The sequence below is a fragment of the Neopelma chrysocephalum genome, unplaced genomic scaffold (assembly GCF_003984885.1).
Source record: "Neopelma chrysocephalum unplaced genomic scaffold, ASM398488v2 Primary Assembly neopelma1_74, whole genome shotgun sequence".
NCBI classification, from domain to species: Eukaryota; Metazoa; Chordata; class Aves; order Passeriformes; family Pipridae; genus Neopelma; species Neopelma chrysocephalum.
This window is the reverse complement of record NW_020897735.1, coordinates 4,641,134-4,668,393: the sequence shown is the minus strand read 5'-3', so window position 1 is coordinate 4,668,393 and position 27,260 is coordinate 4,641,134. Positions and strand designations below refer to the sequence as shown.

At 45.3% G+C, this 27,260-nt stretch overlaps 2 protein-coding genes across 8 annotated transcripts in view; one reads left to right on the top strand and one right to left on the bottom strand.

The window, feature by feature from the left end:
- Positions 1 to 10: 10 nt before the first annotated feature.
- Positions 11 to 6,927, top strand: WDR34 (WD repeat domain 34). The gene is made up of 9 exons (XM_027687671.1): positions 11 to 199; positions 812 to 1,066; positions 1,760 to 1,869; positions 2,843 to 3,000; positions 3,435 to 3,544; positions 4,241 to 4,408; positions 4,807 to 5,039; positions 5,791 to 5,948; positions 6,515 to 6,927. Exons 1-9 carry the CDS (start codon positions 122 to 124, stop codon positions 6,751 to 6,753), a joined length of 1,509 nt encoding a protein of 502 aa, XP_027543472.1. The 5' UTR covers positions 11 to 121; the 3' UTR covers positions 6,754 to 6,927.
- Positions 6,911 to 27,260, bottom strand: part of SPTAN1 (spectrin alpha, non-erythrocytic 1) — a 47,803-nt gene continuing 27,453 nt past the window's right edge. For 2 of the 7 annotated variants that reach the window (XM_027687664.1, XM_027687666.1), the window contains 34 exons: positions 27,057 to 27,161; positions 26,264 to 26,287; positions 25,875 to 25,910; positions 24,789 to 24,836; positions 24,370 to 24,461; positions 23,850 to 23,994; positions 23,556 to 23,737; positions 23,293 to 23,392; positions 22,968 to 23,165; positions 22,699 to 22,845; positions 22,046 to 22,149; positions 21,751 to 21,913; positions 21,239 to 21,253; positions 19,409 to 19,540; positions 18,927 to 19,064; positions 18,472 to 18,576; positions 18,072 to 18,280; positions 17,221 to 17,341; positions 16,958 to 17,079; positions 16,367 to 16,499; positions 16,049 to 16,147; positions 15,623 to 15,782; positions 15,317 to 15,393; positions 14,967 to 15,176; positions 14,419 to 14,715; positions 13,907 to 14,019; positions 13,129 to 13,146; positions 11,364 to 11,426; positions 10,051 to 10,105; positions 9,356 to 9,552; positions 8,904 to 8,957; positions 8,322 to 8,468; positions 7,899 to 8,046; positions 6,911 to 7,234 (listed from right to left, as the gene is read on the bottom strand). In XM_027687664.1, the coding sequence (XP_027543465.1) occupies positions 7,109 to 7,234; positions 7,899 to 8,046; positions 8,322 to 8,468; positions 8,904 to 8,957; positions 9,356 to 9,552; positions 10,051 to 10,105; positions 11,364 to 11,426; positions 13,129 to 13,146; positions 13,907 to 14,019; positions 14,419 to 14,715; positions 14,967 to 15,176; positions 15,317 to 15,393; positions 15,623 to 15,782; positions 16,049 to 16,147; positions 16,367 to 16,499; positions 16,958 to 17,079; positions 17,221 to 17,341; positions 18,072 to 18,280; positions 18,472 to 18,576; positions 18,927 to 19,064; positions 19,409 to 19,540; positions 21,239 to 21,253; positions 21,751 to 21,913; positions 22,046 to 22,149; positions 22,699 to 22,845; positions 22,968 to 23,165; positions 23,293 to 23,392; positions 23,556 to 23,737; positions 23,850 to 23,994; positions 24,370 to 24,461; positions 24,789 to 24,836; positions 25,875 to 25,910; positions 26,264 to 26,287; positions 27,057 to 27,161 (4,083 nt within the window). In that variant the 3' untranslated portion in view covers positions 6,911 to 7,108. The remainder of the gene's footprint in view (positions 7,235 to 7,898; positions 8,047 to 8,321; positions 8,469 to 8,903; positions 8,958 to 9,355; positions 9,553 to 10,050; positions 10,106 to 11,363; positions 11,427 to 13,128; positions 13,147 to 13,906; positions 14,020 to 14,418; positions 14,716 to 14,966; positions 15,177 to 15,316; positions 15,394 to 15,622; positions 15,783 to 16,048; positions 16,148 to 16,366; positions 16,500 to 16,957; positions 17,080 to 17,220; positions 17,342 to 18,071; positions 18,281 to 18,471; positions 18,577 to 18,926; positions 19,065 to 19,408; positions 19,541 to 21,238; positions 21,254 to 21,750; positions 21,914 to 22,045; positions 22,150 to 22,698; positions 22,846 to 22,967; positions 23,166 to 23,292; positions 23,393 to 23,555; positions 23,738 to 23,849; positions 23,995 to 24,369; positions 24,462 to 24,788; positions 24,837 to 25,874; positions 25,911 to 26,263; positions 26,288 to 27,056; positions 27,162 to 27,260) is intronic. The other 5 variants (XM_027687668.1, XM_027687670.1, XM_027687665.1 and 2 more) reach the window with 4 other exon arrangements.

Sequence of the window (27,260 nt, the reverse complement as noted above, 5' to 3'; positions counted from 1 at the left end):
GCGCATCGCCCGTTTCCATGGGAACCCGCGGAGCCGGTGGTGGGAGTGGGACGGGCCACGACCCCCCAACCTCCAGGACTCCCGATCCCGCCGGGACCCCCCCGCACACCCTGGCCTCGCCATGTTCACGGACCTGGCGGCGCCCGGCGCCGACGTGCAGTCGCTGTGGAGGAGCGCCCGGAGCGCGCGCTGCGAGGCGGTGAGAGACCCCGGCGTGGCCTCGCTCCGCGCTCTTGTACCGCCAGGCCGAGCTGGGCCGCGCCTTCCCCGGTCCTGCCGGGATCGTGCCCCGACTTGCCCCCTCCGTGCTCCTCCGTGGCCCCCCGCAGGTCCCGCTGCCCGGGACCGAGCCCTGCCCCGCGGGGAGCTGGCGGTGCAGGTGCGGGCCGGTGTGTGCCCGCCGGCGCTGCCCCTTCCAGCCTTTTACTGATTTGGCCCCGTACACGAACTGGCAAAGAAACGCCCGCGCAGCTGCCGCCGAGCGGTTCGAGCGATCATAACGCTGTCTGTCACCTGTGCGGTGCTCGCCCGTCCCTCCGGAGCTCGCTGCCTTCTCCAGCTCTCCCCATTCCGTGCTTTAGAGCACGACCCGAACGTGGCTGGCATTCGGGCATCTCTGCCTCGCATCAGCTCTCGGGAAGGTCACAAATACATCCCCTGCACAGGTACAGAGGCACCTGTGCTCAGCCATGAACCAGAGCTGTGCAGATGGGCTGGAAAGTCTCTATGGAATGCCAGAAGGTGCTTTGAACGCTTTGTGCAACACTTGTTTTTCTGTTTGGATTAGAGACTGTCTGTCTTCTTTTACCAGAAAAGCTGCCAGACTGGGAGAATTTCCACAGCAGAAGCTGCAGCACAGTCTCACACAGGCCGGGACGCTGCAGTGCAGACGGAACAGGGCAAAGATGCTCTCCAAGACTTCCAGCAAGAAGTCCAAGTAGATTACACTGGCCTTCTGTCATTCCTTCGGAGAGTGGAGGACGCTGTTATCAAAGAGCTAAATAAAAACTGGGAAAGCCGTGCCTTTGATGGCTTTGAAGTGAACTGGACAGATCAGAACGAAACAGTAAGTGACAGAATTCAGACCCTTGTCATTGCCCAAGCAGGGCTGGTTGCAGTGGCTCTGACTCGTTGGTTCTATTCCTGACTGCTGTGATTGTTCTTGCCAGGTTCTAATAATTAAACATTACAAGTTAGATGTACACCCCCCCCAAACTAATCCTTCTCCTTGCTCAGTAAAACTTATTCCTGCTGGTGACCGAGTTGTAGCAGTGGTGAGAGAGGGAAGGCTGCAATCAGTGCAGGCTTCTCTTCAGTGCCTTTAGAGCACTCCAGACTAGCAGGGATCTAGGAACAGTTGCAGTCAGTGATTTGGCAGCTCTTCCTACTTAGCTTCTATTTGTTTAGTGCACAGTGCTCAGGAATGGAAGCAGTTTGTATCAGACAGCAAACGTTGGGACTGGCGTTTTCAAACCGCTCAGCAAGTGCCAGACTCACACGTGGGGGGTGCTGTGAATCCTCAGGCACAGCCTTCCAGAGCTGTGCAGTCTGAGAAAGGCAGTAATGGAGTGACAGTTGATTTGGTAGGGTTGTGTTGGGGCTTTGTTTCCCAGTGGGAATTCAACAACCTTTTCACATCAGTCCTTGGGCAGAGGGAAGCCCAGGCTGTTACAACACGATCACATCAGAGGTGGGCACAGAGCTCACGTCTCTGTGTTCAGAGATTGCTGCTTCAGTGCTTGGATTTGGTCTCTCCCAGGTGTTGTGTTTGCATACCTTGTCATACCCAGAGGCTCAGGATAAAAACCTGCAGGTCACCAGTGTCTCATGGAATGCCACGGGATCTGTCATCGCATGTTCCTATGGCCGGTGAGTATCCGGGTGGATTGGGAGTGCAGCTGAGGCTGACAGGACACCTCAGGCTGGCCTCAGGTCTAGATATGTTTGCTTTCTGTTATCAGTAATAAACTAACACATATATAAATAATTAATCTTCAAAGTAACAAAATTATGTCTTATTTCTTCTACCTTTCCCCTTGCCCTGAAAATGGATACACGGTCTTACTGTTTCTAGGTAGATTCTGTTTGGAAAAAAAATGTAAAGAGCAGATGCACTTGCAAATATCTGTAGGTGAGGTTTGTGCTTTATCTTCACTGAGATCGTGGTGTTTCATGTGGTCTCTGAGCACCCTGGATGAACCTGGCACCTGTTCATGCCCAGTGCCACAGACATGAACTGACACACATTCAAGGCTTTCTGAAATGAGGCTTGGACAAAACATTCATGTAATTCAACAATGTCTGTACAGCCTCCCCCTCCTGGGCTCTAATGCTGCCCTTACTCTTGTTTCCTTCTGCTCCCATTTCCTTTGATTAAAAACCCCAGCAAAAGGGGTATCCATGAGGGAATGTGTAGGGAAGAGTAAAACAGGGCAAACCTGTATGTTGGTTGCCCTTTCTTCTCTCCCAGTCTACAGCTGTTTGCAGATGGGAATGTGGTTTCTGTGTCTGTGGGTACCCTCAGTAGAGTTCCCTTCCCTGAACTTTCCATATGCACCCTTTTGATTGTTCCCATTATTTGCATGGTGAGTAGGCCTTGGAATAGAGAATCATACCCAAGATTTACTGGCTGGCACTTTGTTCTGTGAGCAGAGACATGGGCCTTGGCACACACTGTATAAACCAGCCCACAGAGATCCATCCCCTCGTGATCCCTTCACCTCAGTTTTCCTTCAGGCCACAAAGCAGCACATGGAAATGACCCACAGGGCATCCCAGAGCTCTGCTGGACTGGGATCCCCTGTGGGACAGGCAGGGCAAGACATGGCTTTCCCTTTTTCAGGTTGGATGATGGGGACTGGAGCATGGAAAAATCCTACGTTTGTACCTGGAATCTGGACAGAAGAGGGTTGAATCCACAGCACCCTGACCTGGTGATGGATGTTCCCAGCTCTGTCATGTGCTTGGCTTTCCACCCCTCCCAGCCCTCACTGATAGCTGGTGGGTTGCTCTTGCCTCAGACCATGCCTGAAACACACCCTTATTTCCTGCAGCCTGGATCCTTTGGTTTCTGGCTCTGAGTTCAGCCTCAGATTTCCTGCAGAAGGAACAGTGTTGCAGCTCCTCAAACTGAGGAACTAATGGTCACCAACACAGATAAGTGCAGTTACCTCTGAACTGGTACTTGCTGCCTCTAGTGACGTTCTGCCTTTATATCACCTCCTCAGAAAGAGGTGACAGAGGGAAATCCAGCCCAGGGTGTAAGGGAAGAACATACTTATTTCAACAGAACAATGTTCTCTTACACTAGGGCAGACTGTGCCCTGCCCAGAGCTGCCCAACCTTTGAAGCTGCTGGGTCTGTTCCCACCACAGCTCCATTTGTGTGTTTGTCTGAGCCATCAGGCCTGAGATGTTCTATCTTTGTCCTTTCAGGTGGCCTTTTCAGTGGGGAGCTGGTGGTGTGGGACACCAGCAGGACAGAAGACCCTGTGATCTGGAGGACAGGGATGACAGATGACACCCACACTGACCCAGTCTATCAGGTAACAGAGATCATAGACAGCAGGCAGTGCTGGGGGAGGTGAGTGTTGCCACAGCTCTGTCATCCCTTTGCTTCCTATCCACAGCCAAGCTGCTGCATTTCAGCAGCAGTCTCTTTTGCTGGCTATTTCCTCCCAAATCTAGCTCCTGAACAGACATTTACCTGTAAAAAAATCACTTCTCTCTGTCCAGGATAATTGAAGAGGAGGTTCATTCACATCTAACTAATTATTAATGCTGATGCAGCCAACAATACTTGTGATGGTTTAAGAACACAAGTAGATCCTTGGGTGGAAGCCTGAAGCCCCTTGCTCTGAGGGGATTTACAAGCATGTCATTCAGTCTGGCTTCCTAAGGATTTTGTCCTTCTGGGGCCAATCTGTATTTCCTCATCTGAAAGGGAGGAAAACATTGCTGTTTGTAGCTGGGTGAAAGTGCCATAAATGCCCCATCCCAAAAGTGAGGGCAGTGAACCATAGAAACTGCAATAGAGAATTCAGGCCTGAACACCTGGATGCATTTCTCTCCTCACATCTGTCTGTGCCAGTCCCAGCAGCAGCTGGTTTGGTACCAGGCTCAGTGGCTGCTGCCTGGCCCTGCTCCTGTGTCGTCCTGGCAGGTCCAGGCACCGCTGGCAGCCGAGTGTGGGCTGGGCCTTTGTGACAGTCCCCCACCTGAGCTGGTGGCATTTGGAACAGGTTCACTGGTTACCTGACACCAAGCACAGACACCATTCCCAGCTGCTGAGCGTGTCCACCGATGGGAAGATCCTGGTGTGGAGGGAGGAGCGGGATGGGCGGCTGGCCTTGGCCGATGGATTCGCTGTGGTGGCTCAGCAGATCCCTCGCAGCACTCGGCTGAAGAAGGTGAGTTCAGCAGCTCAAAGAGCTGATCCTACAAAAACACTCTAAACCCCGGAGCCCAAGTGTCAGAGCTCACCCTGCACATGAGAAGGACCAGGAAAATCTCATTCTGAACACACACACTAACCCTTGATCCCCATCTCCTTTCCCACACTGAAATCACCCTTGGAAGACTGGCAACAGCTAAGGTTTTGCCATGCTCTAAAGAGAAGCTGCTGGAATGGAGAACTTGCTTCTAATATTAATTCATGTGAATCCCTCTGTAGGAGGATGCATCAGCAACAGTTAAAGGCTGAGCAGTGCCCTGGATCCCTGGCAGGCTGGGCTGAGCTGCTCTGACCGCATCTGCCTTTCCCTGGAGCCCCAGTGCTCACACCAGCTCTGTCTCTCTTTTCTCCCAGTTGGCCTGGGCAGAGGCAGCCATGGGGGTGACCTCGCTGTCCTTCTCCCCCTTCGATCCCCACGTGTTTGTGGTGGGTGTGGAGGGGGGCCATTCCCTGAGGTGCTCCACTGCAGCTCAGACTCCGGCTCTCCCTCCCACGGGCAGCTCCATTCCTCTCAGAGCACCGGTGGAACTCGCCTTCTCCCCCCACGCTGGGCCCGTGTACTCCGTGAGCTGCTCGCCCTTCCACAGGCAAGTGCTGCATGTTGGACACAGTTACCTTGGCTCTAAACACACATTTCTCAAATAGCCCCTGGGGTTGTTTACAAGTTCCAAGAGTGTCACCTGGCATTGTGAACTTTAGTTATAGTAGAAACAATGTCCCTGTATCTGGTGAAACTGCCCACTAATGCTGTGTGTGGGCACATGAGCAACATCAACACTTTCCATAGATCATCCCAGTTGTTACAATTATAAATCAGTTTAAAGACAAGGGTAGGAGCTGCTAAAGTCCTTTACTTGGGCAGATCACTAAGTATCTTGCTAAATCCATAAGATTTTCTGACACCAGAAATCTCAATAGTAGCTGCTGCCAGAATTTAAATGAGAAGCTCCCATCTCTGCCAGCAGTTCACCCACCATCCACAGAGGCCCCAAGCATGAAACATGCTGACAGCCCAGGTTTGCATTTAATTTGCATGAGACAAACCCATCTCGAACAATGCCCAGCTCTAGATCAGCAGTTCTCAGGCATCCCTGGGCCACAACCCACCAGCAACTCTCACTGGTCAACACAAGCCCTCATTAAGTTTAATTGAGGGCAGTAACAAAGCTGCATCTCTACAGCCCAGGGCACAGCTTGGCAGTTGCTGCTCTAGGAAACACACTCAGACCTTTACAAAGCAGGAATATTGTCTGAGGTCATGCTCCTTGACTGATTTTTGTTCCATATCTTTAGCAATAAAGCAAAAAAGCACTCTTTCTTGTTTCCTCCCTCCCCCAGGAACCTCTTTCTGAGCTGTGGGACTGATGGCCAAGTTCACTTGCACTCCATGCTGCAGACACAGCCCCTCTTTGCTCTGCAGGTGTCACAGAAATACCTGTTCTGTGTGTGCTGGTCTCCAGTCCGACCCCTGGTCTTCGCAGCTGCGTCTGGGGAAGGCAAGTACCTGCAGGTGCCTCCTCTTGGGCATCAAATTAAGAGTGTGCTGGGTGTTAATTAGTACAAGTCAGTTGTACTGACCAGCAGATCCCACAAGCAGAGAGCAGTGTCCATTGTTTGCACTGTGTAATTAGTACAATGGAGTAATTTCTAACTTTAGCGACCAGGGCAACCAGTCACAGTTATTTTTCACTTCTGACAATACCTCTACATCTGTTGCCATGGCCATTCACAGGGATAGAGCATGGCAAGAACATGCCTAAAACTTATTTCCAGCTCCCTTGTTTGACGTTTACTTCCAAAATGGTTTAAAACAAGAACAATTTTCTTAGAAACTTGCCCAACAATTTTTGAGTTAAAGAATGGAGATCTCACAGAATTTGCCAAGCTGGTTTCAGGTTTCTGACAGCAGACTAAATCAGTGGTGTCTTGCAGTGATGTCAGCTGTCACAGCCTAGACACCATCAGCAGGGGGAACAGGTTAAAAATAACTCAGTCTCAGACTAAGCAGGTACTCACCTGTTCAACAGTGGCACAAAGCTGCAATGAGTGTCTGTGTCTGCAGGAGAGGTGCTCCTGTTCGACCTGGCGAGGAGCATGAGGAAGCCCGCGGTGTCCCTGAAGCAGGCCCTGAGCCACTGCCCCGTGTACTGCTTGGAATTTAACAGCAAGCACACACAACTCCTGGCAGCAGGGGATGCTGCTGGAACAGTCAAAGTCTGGCAGCTGAGCTCAGACTTCACTGAGCAGGGACCACGGGAAATGAATCACCTGGAGCAGCTGGCGAGTGAGAGCATGGACTGAGGCAGCAGCACAGCAGCTGCATGAAGCTTGTTCCTGCCCTGACTCCAGGAACAGCTCCCCACTCACCTGTTCAGTGTTGGAAAACACAGGTAACCCACAGCTGGAGCTGCACCCATGTAACAGCTAAATTTGCATTGAACCATTAAACACCAGATGATGTGGTTCGACCAGTAACTTTTATTGAAGCACACTGCAACATGTTTCTTTTCCCTAAGAGTTTTAAGCTAAGCACTTTAAGGTTACATCATAAAGTAACATTGATTATTGTAGAGCACAAAGAGAGAGAGACACATGCAGAGCTACAGTCAGCAAACGTGAGCATGTCCTTTGCATCTTCTGGGTCTAGTGTTTCTGATCAATTCACAAAGAGTGAACGTGTAAATTCTATGTAGTCGTAGGCAGAAGGCAGTTCCCTGCCCTTGCCATCCATGTAGGGCTTCATGTGAGAGATGCAGTAATCGGCCTGTTCCCGGGTCAGGTTCTGGAAGAGACACAGCACAGAGGTGAGATGGGCTCTGGGGCTGTGGATGGGGCAGTTCCAGGCAGCCCTCCCATGCCCTGGGGCACAAACCAGAGCAGCACAACTACACCCAGCATGGAAATGCTCTGGCTGCTGGCACTGGTGAAGAGCTGGAAGACCTGACCGGAGTCTTCCCACCGAAGAGAAGACAGAACAGGTGATAGACACGAGGAAGCACTGCAACCTCTTTATTTCCCTGCAAGCTGGTGGGATTCAGACAGGAAAAACTTGCTGTCTTGGCAGGGCAGAGAAAGGGAGGAGGTGTTCCTACTTTCTAAGCTTAGGCTGAAGTTTCTCCTTTGAATCGCTGTCTGGAGAAACATCTCCCTCTAGTCTCCCAGATGATGAAAGGGAAGCTTTGGCTTCTGAGGACAGTGCACTCCCTTCCCAGGCCTCTGAGTAGCTCTTGTTTTACTCAACCTGAGCAGTTCTTTGTCAGTTAAAGCAACTAAGTAGGGGTATTGCAGCAATTTCTGTGTTTGCTGGAGAGGATCCCCTGGCAGGGTCAGAACTGACTCAGCCCCAGTGACATGAACCTCCAAGCCATTAGTGCTGGGCTTTGTTCAAAATTCATCAACAAAAAGCTGTGGGTGTTTCTCCCCGGGGGGTCACAACCAGCACTGACCTGGTAGAGCTCCTCCTTGGTCACATAGGGCTTCCCCTCGGAGCTGAGGGCGCGGAAGGCGCTCTCGATCTCCTCACTGGATTTCACGTTCTCGGTCTCCCGGCTGATCATGAAGGCCATGTACTCCTGCAGGGACACGTGGCCATCCCTGCCAGCAAAACACAGCGTGAGCACCCAGAGCACAGCACTTCCAGGTCCTCTGGACAGAGGCTGGTACTGCTCTGGGAGGAGTGAAAGTCTGACTCAGCACCAGATCATTTTCTCAAGTCCGTTTCTTCTTCACAAATGTCAGACTTTCACATGAGTTGTGAAAACAACCACAGCCTCTCCCCAGCAGAAGCAACCACACCTCTCAGCCTGTGAGGAACCTTCCAGCCAACGCTGACACACATTTTGCAGTACAGAAAGGTCCAACCCACGTACCTGTTGGGATCTACAGTGTCAAGAATAGACTCAAACTCGGGGTCTGGCTCTCCTTCCTCGACCATGGGCAGGTCGTAGCCGAGAGAGCGCAAGCAGGACTTAAACTCCTGGTGATTAAGTCGTCCAGATTTGTCCTTGTCGAAGTGCCTAAAAACACAAAACCAGAGCCCACATTTTTAAGTGGCAATTGTTGAGTCCTGATAGCTGTTAAAGTGGGAGGAGAACTAGAACAGGTTACAACTAGCCCATTATTCTATAAGAAGTTCTATCTAACATACTTAAAAAGTAAGTATAAATCCTTTCCTTTGCTTAAAAAGCATCCTAAAAATGGCTGTATTCCCAGCTGGAATGCATTGGCACTCTCAGTTCCTACAGAAGTGCCCCCAGGAGAGGCTCTGGGGTGGCTGTGGCTGTGGCCCACCAGCAGCAGGGGCTGGAGGCTGTTGCCCTCTTGCAAAGATCAGAGCAGCACAAAGTGGGGCAAACAACAAAGGAGCCACAATTGGATCTATCACAGAATTCTGCGAACAAGAGCCATCCATGTCCCAAGTATTCCTCGGGCATATGTTCCCTGCAACTCACTTGAACATCATGCTGAACTCCTTCAGGGCCTCCTCGGTGACTCCAGTGGTGTTCCTGAAAGGGAAGCAGCAAAGCTGGTGACCAGTTCCTGAACTGGGGAACTCCAAGTCCATCTGCCCCCACCAGTGGCTGCACCACACGGGGAGGACAAGGGAGCCAACAACCCTTACATATGGTGGGAACACTTGTAATGGAACTTGCCACAGTTCCAAAGAATAAATCAATTCAATTGAGATCTCGCCGTTGCTCACGGCCAACAGGAGCTATTCCCAAACTGGTAACTTCATCCTTCTGCAGGGATGTACAAGCTCCCTGCATCTCTTAGCCTGAGCACAGGACACTCATTAGCACAGATCTCTCAAGGTCTGGCTGCAGACACAGGCAGCTGTGTCTCCTGTCTTCCCCCCCATCCCCAGTTAGACCCTCTAAACCACACGTGGGCTGGGCAGTACCGAGCTTGGATCTGCTGTTCCAGGTTGTGCTGCATCCTCATGCCCAGCTGGTCCAGCTGGTCCCACTGCTGTGCCAGCCCCACAGTGCTGTGTTCTGTGTATTTGTTGTCCAAGATAAGTGCCTCTTCCATGGCTGCTCCAAGGTCCTCAATCTTCTTCAGCTGGCTTCTCATGGCTCGGATCTCCTGGTGCTTACGCTGCGAGGAGGAAGTGGAGGAAAATCATGAAGCACCAAAAAAAAACTACCTTAAAAAGCCAGAACAGAGACTGGCAGGGGAGGAAGGGTTAGACTCTTCTTTTTCTGCTGAGACTACATGTGCATACACTGTGATTTGTAAAATAAGATTCAGAACAATGTTCCCCTTCATGCTATTGGAAACCAACAGGGCTTGCAAACCAGTTCTACAGACTAAAAAAACCTTAGGAAGTGTGCTGAAAATACTGTATCCTCTCTGCCCTACCCTGCTCCTTTAGGAAAAAGGAACAAAAAGGAAAACTACATCTGTGTTGTTTAATAGCTTGTGATGTCAGCAGATACTAGATATGTAAATAGATAATCCCAGAGGTCTCTTCAGTACTCAAAATGTCTAAAATCAATTAAGATTTTACCATCTCATTACATACATTTCCCTTCCCACCCTGTGTTCCCAAGTCAGTTGGGAATGCTGCTGTAGCCCTAGGTGCACATGTCTTACTTTAGTGGCTTCCAGCTGTGATTCCAGCGTTCCCGACTCCTCCACCATACACGACCTAAACACAGAACCACAGTGAGAGAATGCACTTATCCCATAAAATATGGCTCGTGGGGCTTGAAATTAACAGTCCTTCCTTGAAATGAAAAATCCTTTCAGCAGTATTGTTCTCCTATAGGTATTTAAAGGCTGTTTTTGTGTTTTGTTTATTCTGACTCATCCTATTTCATACTGACACATGTAGCATCTTCTCTGATTTTTATTTCTATATATAGTTAATTTCTAGCCCCATTTGAAAGGCAACGTGATCAGCAGCCACACTTCATGCCAGACTCAAAGCACCAGCTTTACTGGACTTCACAGAATTAGAACTTAGTGCAGTCCCACCCCACTCCCCGTGCCCAGCACACACACACACACCAACTGCAGGTGAGTCACTGGAGATGGGCTGGATTTTTCAGTCAGGTACAGGAGCTCTACAAAGGTGTGTTACAGGGGGGAATATGGGGGTAAAAAAAAGATGGTGAGAACTACTGGTTTGGTTGAAAAGTAATCTCAATGTGGTGTAATCCCTGCAGAGAGCTACAGACCTCTGCTGCTCAGCAGTGCCTGGTGGAAAGGTGCCTTTCCCACCCCACCTCTCCACACTGCACCCGGAGCAGCTGAGGCACAGCCACTCTGCTCAGGGATTTCCACTGAACATGCAGGTCACCACTGTGGCCAGGGTCTCCAAGATCTCCTAGCTATGGACAGTCTCTGGATGCTGCTTTTCCCCCCCCCAGGATCCCAAGCAATCTTTAGGCAGCCGTGTTTGGGAATCTCTGTCCTTCCAACACGTACGGTGAGAGCTCACACTGAAGGACCTGCACATGGACAGTGAGTCTGGGCACTGTGCAGGTGGGTTGTCCCCCCCTCTGACTCTGTGGTATTTAAAGTTCCTAAAACCTGAGTCTCTGGTATTTCAGTCACTAAAACCAGGTTTTCATCCTCACTGGAATATCTTCTCCCACATGCTTTTGAGCTTCTTGAGAAGGGGATTTCAAGTGCTGAATCACTCTGTAGCAATGGAAATGCACCAAACATGTGGGTGTTTCTCACCACAGGGTTAAGGCTCAGACTCAACGCACGTCTAGAGGTGAAGCGCACGCCCAGAGCCCTGAGCAGGAAGCTGGGAACCAACCATGGAAAGAATCAACAGGGAAATAAAACCTCCAAGCATCTCTAAGCCGTGAGAGTTAGTTGGAAGGAAAGCGAGCCTTGGAATTAAAGAGTGCGTTTGAAAACCAAAGTGAGGTAAGAAAATAAGAGGAAAAAACCTTCCAGATAGATCATCCCCAACTTCATACTGATAGACACGAATGACACGACGATATGCTATGCTAGTCAAAGGAAAGAAACCAAGTAAATTCCAAAAAGGAAGAAAGAAAGAACAGAGGAAAGAACACACCGAAACACGGCCACTGCAGTGGAGCCACACTCCAAGCCAGCACTGCCTTGCAGCAAACACAAGCAAGTACTTAATGAGAGGAAATTACTCAAATGCTGGTTGCACATACACAAAAATAATCTGTTATTATTTTCATGTAAGTCACAAAAAAGAGAGTCTCACTAAGAGACAAACTGAAGTTTTGCAGATTCTTTAAAGGCCAAAACTCCAAATTATTGTTTCTCCCTTTCTCGTTCCAGGCAGTGCTGGGTGCACACAAGCGGCTGCAAAGCAAGGGGTGTGCAGGGCAGCTCTTCTGGAGCTTCTCTGAAGCTCTGCCTTCCCTCTTGCCAAGCCAGGCTAAGCACAGCCAATGCCTCTTGGAACTAAATCCGTGGGTTTAATCTATTCACGCAGAATTAGGGACAAATTCTGCCTGGCATATCAGCAGCCCTCTGGTAATTTGTTCAACAAAAGAGCCTGGCATGAGGATCTCCAACTCTGACCCTGTGTCTCTGAGTAAATGGGTCCTTTCTGTTCACTCGTTCCTGGATACCAGAACTAATCTGCAACACCACTTGACAAAGGAGCAGGGAATTCAGCATCCGTTCCAGGAAAATGTGCTCAGCTCCATTAACTGTACAACAAAAATGGGGCAAAGTATTTTTATCTGGCAGAAACCAAGACACTGGGATCATTACAGAGCGAATAAGCAGCGAAGATTCCTCCCTTTTATAAGGAAAAGCCTTCTCTTTAGGAGCAAGGCCCAGCCTCCTCCAGCCTCTGCCCTGGCCCAGACACTGTTTGTTGGCATTTTACATCAGGGCTTATCACAAAGCTCCCATTGTGCTGAGACTTGTCCTGCTGAAGGAGTTTAACTGGGCAGACACACTCTTAGAGTTTGGATCTGAAAACATGTAAAGATCTTATTATTTCCTTTTCACTTCCAGACAAACGACCAGCACACATCCTTAATGGGAACTGCTCCCATGGACACAGGGTGGGCTTAAAGCCACTGTCCAAGTGCTGGCAAACCCCAGCGAGTCCATGGGTTGATGTTGGACAGTTTGTTTTCTCCAATCAAGGCTTTAACGTGTGTGGGTCATGGTTCTGCAGCAAATTAAAAATGGGCAATCTGTATTTGCAAACAACAGAGTTTTAAGATACATAATTTCAGTAAAGCCTCCTCATAAGACTCTTCCCTTCTCCTTACCAGAACAGTCAATACTTTGGAAATTTCCCTGTACCAAGAACAGTTATAAATAATTGTTTTATTTCACTAAGCAAGTCTCTAAGCTGGAAAACTATGAATGTCAAAATAGTCTGCTACATTCTCATATTTCTTATCAAATTAAGAACCTTTTCCTGTGCAAGCCCTCAGAGAAAGCCAGAACAAAAGTCAGGACCTTCCATGGTGTGTCAGAGGCTCCCCATTGTAATTTCTTCTACTTTTGATTAGGAAATTGTTATGTTTCTACTGGTTTATTACTCCAAAATCTTGTTTCCTGTGTCTGTGCACTTCAGCCACAGGTTGCTCTTTTCAAATAAAAGGGGTTTCAGCGCAGCTTTCACAAGCCATGTAATGACAGAAGAAAACACACAGACAGAGCAGAACACATCACCAAAATTTTAAAGATATAAAATTCAATACTAACCCATCTAGCAGGTAAGTCCTGTAGAATGTGAAGATCCAAACATCAGGCAGCAGGACAGAGACAAGACAGTAAGAGAGGGACAGAGATTCGGGTGGGAAGCAAACATCAGAAAGTTAAAAATCATATTTATATTTCATTATTTCATGAAGACACATACAGAACTATTTGTAAACACACAGAGACAGAGAATCACAGGGTTACATGAAACAGAACTCACCTCCTCCAACCCCCAGCCAGAGCCTGTCAGAGCTGCTGACAGCACTGACTGAGCGGGGGCACCTGCAATGCTCAACCTGGAGACTTTGTATTTTTAACACAGTTGTTAAATCTTTTCCCTGGGCTGTCTAATAATAACCTTCTCTAAGGAGAGGGAGTAGTGATTACAAAGTTTTAAGTTTTTTTCACAGCTTCTCCATTGAGATTCCCAATCAATACAAAAGGGGCAGTAACAGAAACGCTGTTGGCTCTTCAGTCTCCTTGGAGCTACTTGTGCTCCCCAGCTGTGCTGCAGGCTAATTCAGGAATAACTGGAGACCTGGAATTACTGCAGGAAAATAAATTCAGAAGCAGGAACATTTTTTAAAGTTTCAGGGCTTTCCTCTCTCCTGTAGCCAATGGGGCCTCCCTCAAATCCCAACTGCAGGAGATGAACAAATCCCAACGAGCTGTTTTTCAGCAAGAGATATTTACAACTTAAGACAGTCCAAAGAGATGTAGATGGATACAAATACCAGCTGAGGAATTCTCTAAGGGCAGCTCCTGGAAAAACAAGCCATACCTGGTCTCCTGGATCCACTGATGGAAGGCATTGGCGTGCTGGGCAAATTCCTGGCGCAGTTTGTCGTTCTCTTCCTGCCTTCTCTGCTCCTTCTGCAGCTCCAATTCACGTTCCTGAGAAATGAACAAAAGTGATTTCAAACAGAGAAATAACATGATTGCCCTCATCCTGTAATAACAAGCAAAAACTAAGAGCTGCATCCCAGCACAGTTCTGAGGCTCAAAACAAGACAGAGTGTTCCATGTCCTGGGTATCTAGAGAAAAGTTATTTTCGAGTTAGGAAGTGAGACACGTGTGCTTTGCCTTTGGAAAGGCCACAAATGGAGAACCCTGAAAACAAGTGACAACAGCACAAGTTTAGAATTAATAGTGATGTTTCTTTGCTCATGAATTCTGAGATATTTTCATCTGTACTACAGTGACAAACCCTTGGACCGATTATCTTGGAGGATGACTTCTAGGGATAACTGAAAGGTCATAAACTAACAAACGTCTTTCTCTCTCTGACTTGCCTTGATGATTTTCTGCAGATTCCTCCAGGTTTCTTCAAGAGCCTCCATAGTGAACCAGGTGTAGGGGTTGGAGGCCACACGGAAGCTCTTGATCTGGCGATCCAGCTCTGCCAGCTGGTTGAAATCAGCCTGAGCAGAACTGAGGGAGGACCTGAAAGCGTCGTGAGCTTCCCTCAGGGCTTTGATTTCCTCCAGGGAGTTGCAGCGCACGGGATCCGTCAGGTCCTCCTCGGCATTCTCAAACCAGCTGTTGAAGGCAGACGCCTTCTTTGCGAACGTCAGGAACAGATCCTCAACCTTGGGAAGGGAAAAGATGCAGTTATGCAGAAATGCAAGTATTCTATATGAGCTGATCTGGAATTAACATTCATCAGTTTGCCTTTATTATTTCTTTGAAGCATCTCAAAAATTCTTATGTTAAGTCTCCAGGATCTCATCAGTTGAAAATCACTAGTTGCAAAAGCACGAAAAAGCTACAGAAGTTGCAAGTGTCTGTTTTTTATAAAGTGCACAATTAGATTTTTGTAGCCCCCTGCTTGGCCACTGACCTTTCTGAAATGCTCCTGAGCCTCCAGGAGTTTCTTTTTCCTGGCAGCAGAGTTAGCAAGCAGCTGATTCCAGCGTTTCATCAGGGAAGCGTGCCGGGCCTCGATGGCCTTGGACTGGATGTGCTTGGCTGCCAACAGCTGGTCTTTCAGAGCAGTGATGTTTGCAATTCCCTCCTGCTGGAAAGCCTGAAGGCCAGCATCAAAAGTTTCCTGGAGCATTAAAAGAACAAAACATATTTTAGATTGTATTTTTATTTAGACTTTTCAATATCCTGCATACATTCTTGTGTACTGTAGAAGAGCTTCCCTGTTGTCTCCATCCTTCATGGGGTGGTGGCACCAGCACTGACCTGTTTGGTGAGCAGGGTTTGCACTGAGGAGAGGTCACGTCCATAGTCATCTGTCTTCAGACTGTTTTCCTTCTCACCTGGGAAATTAAACAGACTTTGTAAAAATGTCATTTCTCCACCTCAAACATTCCCTCTATTCCAAATCAGATTGCCACAAAAGAATGGATCAGGAACAGCACTGCTGTTTATTCTGGGTTTAAGTCTGCTTGTTACAACAGCAAGTGAGGAGCTACTGGAGATCTCTGGAAATGAAGGAACATTACAGTTTGTTTGTGACTAAATACTGTGCTCCAGTACAAAACATACCTATCCATGACTCCACCACATCTGCTTTCCAGTTGAACTGGAGGAAGGCTGAGTTCTCATCCAGTTTGGCTTTCCTCTGAGCTGCTGCTTTCTCCAGATCTGACACCTTTCCTCTGAGCCCCTTCATCTTGGCAGTGATGTTTGCCTCGTGGTGATTGTTCTACATGACAGGGGGAAAAAACAAAGCATCCCTTATGATGTTAAGGTCACCTGAGGCATCCAGGACATTGGTGACAGAGCAAGGACTTCAGCTGAAAGCTCTTGTCTCAGAAACAGCTTTGAAAGCAAAACACCCACAGCTTATTCAGCTGCAAAAAGGTGACTAAGAGCTATTTTCAAAGAGATGACAGTGAAGAGCAAGTCTGCTATGACATGGAGATGTCCTGGGGAGCCTTTGAAGGTTTCTCTTTACCAGTTTGTGCTCACCTTTTTAATGAGATCCTCCCCGTTAGCACAGACGTCGTTCACTCTGTCCTTGTGCACAGTAAAGTCAGTCTCGAATGCCTCGTGCTTCTTCAGCAAGCCCTGCAAATGTAAGACACAGCCACTTGTAAAAATACTTTCTTACCATTTATTAAGAAGTAATTGTTATTAATCAGCTAGCATTCATGTTTTTTACAATGTAGGTCTTCAAAAAGAGCCAACAATAACCTCTTTTTTAACTGTCTTCCCAGCTCAGAGCTTTGTTATGCTCTAACCAACAATAATGCAATAACAACAAAGTGCTGACAGCTTCCTCCATACCTGGATAGCAGCAAGTGTGTCCCCATAGTCCTCACTGGCTACCAATGTCATTTTCTCATTGATCCAGGCTTCTTCCTCCTCAACATTTGCTACAAACTGCTGGTACTCCAGAGACTCCTCCAGACGCTGACCCCTGTGTGGGGAAGGTAAAACTTGTCATTGTTGCTTTATGGCTTTTAGGTGAGAGAAACAATGTGCAGAGCCTGAACCCCAAGCACACAATCATTCACACTTCTCTCCTCCAGCAGCAGCCATGGCTGCAGCTCCAGGAATTCCCTGGACAACAAAGCCTGCAGCTGCCAAAGGACCAAAGGGAACCATCTCCCCACAGTTTCTATTCAGAAAAACCTCCTGGTAGTGGATTAAAGCCAGTTGATTTTAAGTCTGTCGTTTCCAACTGGTGCAAGAAAAGGCTAAACACAACATACACCTCAAATAGAGATTCATGTTTCTACTGAGGAACATTTACAATAGTCTTTTAGAGCCTTTCATCAGCAATATGTGACTCATACCCTAAACCTCTGAAATTCAATAAATCTGGTCATTATGTAACTGTTTTCATTAATATTGAATTTTACAGACATTCATTACCTAGCAGCTGCCAACTGTTTTAACTCTTTCCAGTGATCCACAAACTGAGCCAGTCTCTGCTGTATCTCCTCTTTTCCAATTGTGTTGTCATCTGAAAGCTTCTTGCCCGTGTCCAGAACACCCTGCAGAGAAACACACAGTTAATAGAACATCACCTGCTCTCCTCATATTTATTGTTTGGGTTCCAGCAAACCTATTGTGGCTTTATCTCTGCCACAAGCAAGAAAGGTGCTCCATGACATGTGTCAAGGAGAGGGATTTACCTGGATAGCTGGTTCATGGGCAGCTAATTCTGCTTCCAAGCGCTTGTGTTTCTTCCTCAGGTTCTGCACCCCAGTCAGGTCTCTGCCATAGTCCTCTGAGCTAACCAACAGTTTCTTCTCTCTAAATTCAAGAGAGAACAGAGAAAGATAGAATTTGAAAATTACTTCTAAATGTCAAACCTGACAAAAAAAACCCCAAACTCCAGATAAAGAACTGCTTGACACAGCACAAAAATCCTGGCTGTAAAAACTTGTGTACACAAGTTATTAGTACATTCAGGGATATCATGTGGTGGAAAGAAAGGAGGTGACAAAGGGTCTGTAATTCATCTCTGAAGGACAGAATTTCTCTGTATTCTTTTCTTTTTAAAAATATAGATGGCCTTTTGTAAAATTTACCTGCTGTTGCCCAACTTTTTGTTTGTTTGTTTTAAAAGAAGTGCTCCAGTTGGAATGATTTCTGTCAGCTCATTTCTTTCCCTCCTCCCAAGGTACTAACACCAATATGCAAAGAGATTTGATTAATTACTACAACTGGATATAATTAAAAAAGTACTTGAAACTGAAAAAAGGTTTGAATTCTTGGTAGGATCTTTCCTAAGGAGACTAGAGTCAAATTTCAGTTATTTGGTTTGAGTCTAAATAGTGTTACTTCTTCTGCTTATTGGGATCTGACCAAAGAAAACTGTAGATAAGAAGCCAAACTTGGGTTTTCCTGGAATGGGAGCAAAAGGTGATTTGTTGCAGAGACCCACACTTGTGGAAAGGCAGCTGTAAAGCCACACTACAGGCTGTGAGTGTCACTGGCAGTAAGAACATGCCCCCAAGCCTAGAACTTCCAGAACACCCACTTGATCCAGGACTCCTCGTCGTCCATGTCGCGGAAGAACTGGTGCAGCCGGTGGGACTCGTTGAGCCGGGCCCGACGAGCGGCTGCCATGCTCTTGATCCTCTGGAAGCGCCCGTTGATGGTCTCCCGTTTATCCTTGACTTGGGAAGTGTCAAAAGCACTGCTGGTCATCAGACTGTCGGCCTGACTGTTCAGGTCCTTCAGCCGGTCCTGGACACGTGGGGGAGAGAAAGCGGGAATTGCTTGGATCTCATTTCTGTGCTTGTTGTGTCAGGATACAAATCAGACCCTGACTATACACAGTTTTTAATAATAAGTCTGTGAGTGCAGCAGGTACCAAAGTGGTATCTATAGAATTTATGACTATGATTTATCTCCCAAAACTGAAGAGAAAGCAATACCTCGTGAGCAGATATATCAGCTTCCAGTAACTGGTGTTTTTTCAGAAGGTTGTTAACGGATGCCAAGTCCTTCCCATAGTCTTCAGATGCCAACAAAGCCTCCACCTGGAGATGGAGAAGGAAAAAAGGAATGGAGACCAAATTGTGTTTTCACAAACTCTTTGAAATTATAATGCTTTAAAACTGTGCAAATTTTCAATTTTCTACAATGTGGATAAACCTTTCCCTTGTCGTCTTTTTAATACCTAAAAGGTTCCGTGCAAATTTGCTTCTTTTCACCTTACAGTTCAATAACATGGACACATCCACAAGATTTTTATTAGTAATAAAAATCTTTAAAAAAAACCCTAGACTTGCTCAAAGGTAGGCAATCCTCCACAAACTCTAACATCGGCAAAGGGAATGAAAAATTAGAAAAATAAGTCTTGCAAGTAATTAATTCCCATCTTAATTACCTCTGAAAGCCAAAAGTCGAAGTCCTTGATTCCAGTATTGAAATTCTGTTGTTTATTAGCTTCTTTCAGTTTCTGACTCTTCTCTGCTGATTTCTGCACCAGGAACTGCCACTGGTCAGCCAGGGCAGCCAGACGTGCCTGTGAGAAAATGGAAAAGATAAATAAACACCACAAAGAACATAAGTTCTGATAAATGCAAAGCCAGAATATGGTGCAAGTTTGGTTGTTGATTCCAGATATATAAATGACAGAGTCACTATTTCATGCTGCCTAAATGTAACTCAGTTCAACTTCAACATCCCAGTCAAAAAATCAGGAAAACTTCCCCACCCTGAGGACGAAGCACAGTGATCCACCTGGTTTCTGCTGCGCGGTTGAAATAAAAAAGCTTCTATAAATAAGATTTGTTTTAGAGGCATCCTCTCTTCCCTCAATTATCCAAACACTGAAAGGAAAAGCTAAGGAAGACTTGCTGTTCCCACCTTCACAGCGTCCTCGCTGCCGGCACACGCTCCCCTCTCAATGAGGGAGTTGCCCATGTCGATGACCCCGCGGATCCGGTCGGCATTGGCGTGGAGCTCGGCTTCAAAGGCCTGGTGCTTCTGGTGTTTGCTCTGCAAGGACAAAACCAAACTGTCAGAGACCAGCAAAGGGCTCCTCAGTTGTTCTCATGGGCTCAGTTGTCGTCAAGAGGTTTGCACACGGGCTGAGCTGAGGAAGTTCTCTCTCAGTGGGAATATTTACTCTGAGTGACCATCAAGCTTTGACCTGGCAAAGCTCTGAGTGAGCTGATGCACAGAACTTTGGCAACACCTTCTGCATTCACAGGTGCCTGTGGAACATTGCCTGTGTTGAGCTGAGCTGGTACTGCAGTAAAGCTCCCTCATTTTCAATGCATCCCTTTGAAAAGCAGCTGTTACACATCCCCTGAGTGCAGCAGATCATCCTTTCTACTCCTATAGTAACTGCACAAGTTTCTATTTCCCTTCCTAATCTACAGGTAATTAAGAGAAATCACTGCTCCAGCCTACCTGCTCTCTGCAGTTTTGATATTAGTCAAAGTCACACACGATCACTATATATATATATAAAGAATGAATTAACACCCAAAACCCTCTATAAAAGCATAACTGAATTATTTGGTAAAAATCTTTCTCTGCCAAGTTGAGAGCACCATGAGAACAACAGGAGCCTTGGTGTGGGAGGGAGTGTGCAGCTCTTTCATATATCCATGATCCATCCACCCACCAGGAATATGACAAGAGCACAAAAGTGACAGGACAGAATTTGCAAGTATAAACTGGAAATGTGAAGAACATTGGACATGGGTAGAAAGTGCCCTGAGAGAATGGAATGAAAGGAAATGTTAGATTAAAAATAAAAGAGGGGAAATACTATAGCGCTGGCATGAGAAATTCTGCATGAACTGCTTCATTTTGGGAACTGTAAATCCCAAAGGCTGAGATTACAAAAACATCCTTCAAAGCTACATCTACCAACATGGAAAATTCAATTTAAAAGCTGCCAATTGCATATCTCCATATAATTACCATGACAACAAATCACAGACAAGCCTTTCTAGTTTAATATAAAATTCTCATTTTTTTTCAGCTAAAAGTAATAGCAATTTAATGTACCACAGCCTAAAGTGACAAATGATTCTTTCCTTTCCTACTCATTAGCTTCCCCTTTCTTTGTTCTGTCTTGTCCCTCCATATATCCTCATTTTACTCCATTTCTTGTATTCTTACAAGTGCTGTCAGCTTTCCATCTGGTACATATTTTTTTCTGGAGTGTTCTTTCTGTATGATTCCCTTCTATGCTATTCCTGCAAGAATTAAGCCATGTAGGTCTGTCATTTATTGAATCCTCCATCTTCAGCATTCAATTCTACAAACACAAGCCAACAGCACTGGCATTATGTCATGTGTTAAATCATCCCCAGTGATGATCAGACAAGAGGATAACAGGCCAAACAGCCAAACCTCTGAAAAAGGAGGATAGAATCCCATTTTCCTATGGGCTAACTCGTAAAAAAGCCCACACTATATATCACTAACACACCACAAATTAAACAGATCATGCAGAACACCTGCAAAACAAATACATAAATAAATGATGCTGAATAGGCATTAACAAAAAAGCCACACCCATAACACAGGATCAACAGCTGAACCTGGATGGAGGTCAAGAACTAACAGGAAACAAAGAGATTGCATGAACTGATGGATGGAGCAGCAACCAGAGCTTGGGCTCACACAGAAATGCAAAGAAAATAAATTCACATACCAGGGCTAGTCCAAACTACTTACCAGCAGTTTGGAAAGCTATAAAACAGATTGAGAGAAGTAGTTCAGTTCATTCATACTACTTCATAAACTAATATTAAAACATAAGAGGTAACTTTATTCCTTATTACTGAAAAATAAACGAGACTTCACATTTTATAACAAGACAGAGATGAGACCCAAGAACTCCATTTCCTTATTTTATTGTCTAGATGATGGGAGAGAGACAGAACAGCTACTTGGGTTTCCCTGGGCTTCTTTAGGAAACTTGCTGCTGCAGATACCACATCTCTTATTAATTATATGCATGAATAATTAATTACACACATGAATAATTACCAAGTGAGCTCTATTTTGGGTCTCCTTTCATGCATAATATAACTTTCATTTTCTCCTTGTTAAAAGGAGACCATGTCCAACATGATGTATCACTGTTATCTCTGAACAAGAATTCTTGAGCATGGATTTTCAAACCAGAGAAGGCTTTGCAAAGTTAAAACTTGTATTTTAATTTTTGAGCCGAGAACCACATTCACCTGGATGTTTGTGGGATCCTTGTAAGACTCATCACTTGCAGTTTGGAGCTTCTCACTGATCCAAGCTTCTATTTCATCCACATCTCGACTGAACTGCTGGAGTGTCTGAGACTCTCCCAGCTTCGACCTCTTCTCGATCATTTGAGCTTTCAGACGGAGCCACCTGTAGAAATTTAATATACAGGAATGAAACACTAAAACCACACATGGCATCACCTTCAACAGCGACAGAAGGTCACCAAGGAGCATTTCCTTTCAGTCAGTGCCTGACCCCCCCTCCCAGGGCAGCACTGACCTGTCCAGGACCTCGTTGCGCCGGTTTGCGATGACGCCTTTGGCGTAATGATCTGCAGCGATCAGCTGGTCAGCAAAGGACTGCAGCACAGCAATCTTCTCTTCCTATTAAACACAGAAGCCATAAATTAGAACTGTGGCTCCTTGAGATCAAGTGATAAGCAGGGTCTGTGACAGAATAAGGTTTTGTTTCTTCTTTAAATATGCAGCATTGCAAATGTGACTCTCTGAAGGAACTCTGTCTTCCACAGGACTGCAGAGTTCAACTTCAGAACACCTTTCACCTGTGGCATTTAGGAAAAAAGTATCTTTTGGACTTAGTATCATCCCCCAATAAATCTAGGCAGCTTTCTATTACAGGAGACTAGAAATACACCTTTTTTTTCAGTTGTAAAAAAAAAAAAAGTAACACAATAACTTTGAATCAGTGAAAGATTTACACAAGTATTTGCCACTATTTCTACACTGTCTGTAGAAATTGTCTGTAGGCAACAAAATCTGCATAAGCTGCTTCTAAACATCTGCAGCAGATCCCACATGGCTGAATAGTTGGAGCCGAACTTTAGAAGTCACACTTGGCAGGGACTTTTTTTGCTGATAATCCACATCAGGAAAACTAAACTATTTTCCCCGTACTCCAGCTACACTCCTCACCTGGACATTGATTGCTTTATCAAAATCTTCATGCTTCTTGATGAGTGCCTCCACGCTGTCCAAGGAGTCTCCTTTATCCTCTGTGTTCAGGAAAGCCTCTCGGGCAGCCATCCAGTTCTCAGCCTGTTCACAGTCCCGATGGAACAGCTGAGGAGAGAAAACTCCAGAGCATGAGCAAGACAGACCAAGAGCACTGCTCACCACCATGAGAGGATAAACCCTCTTAAGGAAAGAGGAATTATTTTTCTTTTCCAAACTGCAGCACATACCTGTAGCTCCAGGCACTGATCCAGCATCATTCTGCGCTGCACCCAGGCCTTCTCCAGGTCTGTCCGTTCTTGGTCCAGAGTGTCCAGTTTCTCCTTGATCTCTGGGCTGGCATAGTGTCCATGGGCCAGGAGTTGTTGTCCAAACTGTTCAAATGCCTGGAAAGTGCCAGCCCTTGCATCTATTTCCGTGCGGTGTTCCTGCAAGAGGTGCCTTGGTCAATAACCAGATGGCAGAGCTGGAAATTATCTATTTTGGGAATTCTGATTGGAAAGTGTCAGGAAAAAACATTTGTTGATGTTCATGATACACTTATCTTTCACATACCTGGTGCCTTTCCAATAAAGCTTCAGCTCCAGTCACATCCTTTGCAAGTTCATCTGAGGAGACCAGGCCCCGAATTCCATTGATCCAAGACATAAGGTCCCTGTGAACACACATTAATAGGGAATTTTTCCATCTCTCCACTGAAAGAAGTCAGAACAGGGAAAACAGTCCTTTTCTGAACCACCCCAGAAATGTTCCTGTGGAACAATAAGCCATATATACTTCACTAATAATAAAACAAGATTGAGGAGGGGAATCTTTACCTGAAGTCACTGAGGAAACGCTGCAGGTCATGAGAATCTCCAAGCTTCTCTTTGCGCTGGTCAGCACGTTTTCCCAGACTATTCCAAGCCTGATTCAGCTCAGTACATTTTTCTTGGAGATCTTCAGCAGATTCTGGGTGTGACTGGATGAGACGCTGGGCAGTTTCACCAAGAGAATTCACCTGGAATTAGAGAAAAGGAAATAATGAAGACAGACAGAAACTTTGCTTTAGTTCAGTCATTTCTGCTGGAGAAAAAGAAAGCTTTTGGGCTTGTCCTCCTCACAGATCTCACCTTGTCTCCCAGAGCTGCCAGGTCTCTCTCAAAGCCTTCATGCTTTCGCTGCAGAGCCTGAACACTGGCCAGGTCATGTCCATAGTTGTCTGTATTTAATGCCTGATTCTTCTCCTCTATCCATTCTTTGGTTTCATCAGCATCTCTGGTTTGAAGGAAGGGAAGGCAAAAGACCATTAAAACAGAGATCATACCAGGACCTCTGATACCTGCAGCTTGCCAATATCTAGAGAAGCTCATGTAGTTAATGCTCTATTAAATATTTCCCAAAATGACACAAGTGAACTTTGGCAAAATAGGAGACTAGTCCAGACCTCCCATGCCCACAGCAATTCCATGTTTCCAATGTTAACAAGTCTTTCTTCTCCTAGTAAAATATAAAGAATTCTTGTTGGACCACCTTCCACTGAACAAGCTGGGAGCTGAAATATGATAAGAACAAGCCTCACTATATTTTAGAGCTCTTAATAGTCAAAAGCATTTGACTGAGTCAAGACTAAATATGATACAAACACCTCACCTGTGGAATCTCTGGACCTCGTGGGCACTGCCCAACAACTGGCTCCTCTCCTCTGCCAACTGCTGCAGAGACCTCCAGCGCTCATTCAGCTCCTGAGGAACAGGAGAGGAAAGTCAAGGCTGGCCTTTCACTGCAGGTCAAGGTTACTACATTCTGCTTCATTCCAGAAGAATGCACAAATTCAAATAGCCTAATTAAATAATTTAAGGGTTCCTCCTGAGATGTAAAACCAAATTATTCTATGTATATAGTAAGATATTGATGTAACCTGATAAGCAAATGCTGTATATGCCAATGCTTCTTTCAGGAAGTTGATTCAAAAGGGTTTATGAAGCTTAATGAAAGACAAAGACTACGGAAAAAGAGAGTAAAAAACCTTCCCAGCTTTTAAACCAGCTCAGAAAACGTTGTATAATTACCTTGATTGAGTTGAAGGTTGCCACAGTGTGTACCATCAAACGTGCAGACTGGGTGAAAAGGCAGAAATAAAAAATACAGCATTAGAGTCAACTCTGACCAACCAAAGCCAAAATCAGACTGAGGGAGAACTCCTTAAAAATCAAATTAAAAAAAATCAAAAACAATAAGAAAGTCAATGTAAGTAAATTTCAAAAGCAATTAAGAAAAACTGGTTGCAGTGCCTAAGGCATTAGAGAACAGAGTAAAAATAATGTCAAATTTATGAGTATTGTCTTGTGTAAATTAAAGCAAACAAGGAGAGGAAAATTTAAAGGCAACATTCAATAAATGAATTAAAAAACCCCAAACTCTTAATCATAGTTTGCTAAAGTTACTATGAGACTCTTAAAATTCAATGTACATGTTTAGAATATGTGCAAAAAATTCCTTTACAAATCACCAGTTCTTACTGAGATGGCTGCATTTTCCACAAAGCTCTCAAAATACTGCACACTGATCTGGCTTTCCCACATTCACACAGCTTAAAAGATGTACAAGCAGCTTTAAAGTTGAAGAGGGTGGATGTTAAATATAAAACATGGGAGTGAAATACTAGGGAAAAGCACAATGTTGGATAACGTAAAAAATATTTAAGATATTTTTGTGCATCAGCAGGTGACAGCAATTCCATTGTAAGTCAGTAATGAATGGAGAAAGGCTTCTTCTAACTATTGCAGAAAATGAACTAGAGATGACTAATGGAAGACAAATACAGCATATTCCTTACTAAAGGAATACTGACAGAAATGGCTTTGACTGTCAAGAATGAAAACCTTTTTGATGTAGCAAGCAGAAAGAAAAGAATTCATGCAGAGTGAACAGGGATTATTTCAGAACTAGTGGCCATGCAGTACCTAAAAATGTTAGTATAAAAACTGGAATCAGTCTTAAGAGCACAAGCTCAAAACAAAATAGTTTTGCAGCGGAGAGGTAAAAGCAGACTGTTGGCAATTTCTATGGCACAGAAGTGTATGGTCCAAAAAAAGATGATGTGCTGTAGTTTTTATTTTATTTTCCTGTTGTTGCTGCTAAGTGATGACACCTACCTTCCAGGGAGAGGCTGTCTTAGAATCAGTTTCATCCTGTTTGAAAATGTGAAGAAACAGCTTTAAATGTGAAGCAGAATCTAAAACTATCAGAATATATTAAAAAAAAATCTTTGAAAGATTTCCATGTTCAACCCTTAACAGAGTAAATACATTTTTACACATATTTATTTGTATCAGTTTGAGTTATCCTGCTTGCTTAGATTTGTGATGTGGGGCAAGACATCGAGGAAACAAAGGGATCAAAGATAAGATAATCTTTGTATGTCTATTCAAGGTCATTAGTGAATTCCAGCATGGGAATGAACTACAATCACAGCTGAACTTCCACTTGTACATCCCAAACCTTTTACAATTGCCACACCATGCACCTCAGAATTAACACTCACCCTGGGCATCATCCCATACACTTCCTGCAAAGGAGAAAAGACAAACGGAAACAACTTATTTTCTAACAGAAAGAACATTTTTCCTTGTTTTTAAAAAGAACAGATAGCACGGAATGTGCTTCCACCCCTCTACAAATTAGCTACCAGCATGTTGTTGAGCCAAACACTGCTCACACAACCTAAATGTGTAGCAGGAATGGGAATGTGACTGTTTGACCATCTACACACCATCTTAAGAGCTCACAAAATAAACAACCTGCTAAATATTCTGTTGGCAGGGGACAGAATTATTACAGAAAGAGCACAAGTATGTAAAAAGCTGGCAAAAAAAATAGGTACATTACTAAAAAAAAGCAGAACAGAAAACCCATAAAACCCCTCCACTCTAAGCTGAGCTCAATTTTTTTCTCTTTTTCCCCCCATTTCTTCCTGCAAATAAATAAAGGCTGAATTTCAAATTTATATGAAGAGAAGTAAATGCATGGATTCTTTGTGAGTTTTAATATTATTGTAAAGACTTTTCATTCCTAAAAAAAGGAGAAAAGCTCTAGATGGTGCAACTTGCTCTAGCATTATTAAAAAAAAATATATAACTTCAGAGGCCTTTTGTGATGGCCACACTACTGAACAGGCATTAGACATCTCTGGTTAGAATATCACTGTCATCACACCAGAGAGCAAAAATGAACAGTCTGAATCTTGCAATGCCAGGCAAAGATAACAGACAGAAAAAAAAAAAGAAAAGGAATTTTTTCGCTTCTCTAGATCAGATTAAGTCAGAGAAAAAGAGGACCTGTTGCTGTACTGCTTGTACTTCATCTGCCATCAGCCCCTCTGACTCCAGATCCTTGGCAACCTTGTTTATGTCCTTCAGACGTGACTCGTTCGCTTTCAGATCCTGCACAGAAAGGGAAACACCAACAGCATTAACATTCACCCAGGGAAAACACGTGGAAGAAGCTGGCTCAGCAGGAGTGCCCAGTGTGAGAACAGCAGG

Coding starts and splice junctions, on each gene's coding strand:
- WDR34 (XM_027687671.1), top strand. CDS start 122: ATGTTCACGGACCTGGCGGCGCCCGGCGCCGACGTGCAGTCGCTGTGG. Junction 1,870..2,842: donor ATCGCATGTTCCTATGGCCG/GTGAGTATCCGG, acceptor TCCCTTTTTCAG/GTTGGATGATGGGGACTGGA. Junction 3,001..3,434: donor CCAGCCCTCACTGATAGCTG/GTGGGTTGCTCT, acceptor TTGTCCTTTCAG/GTGGCCTTTTCAGTGGGGAG.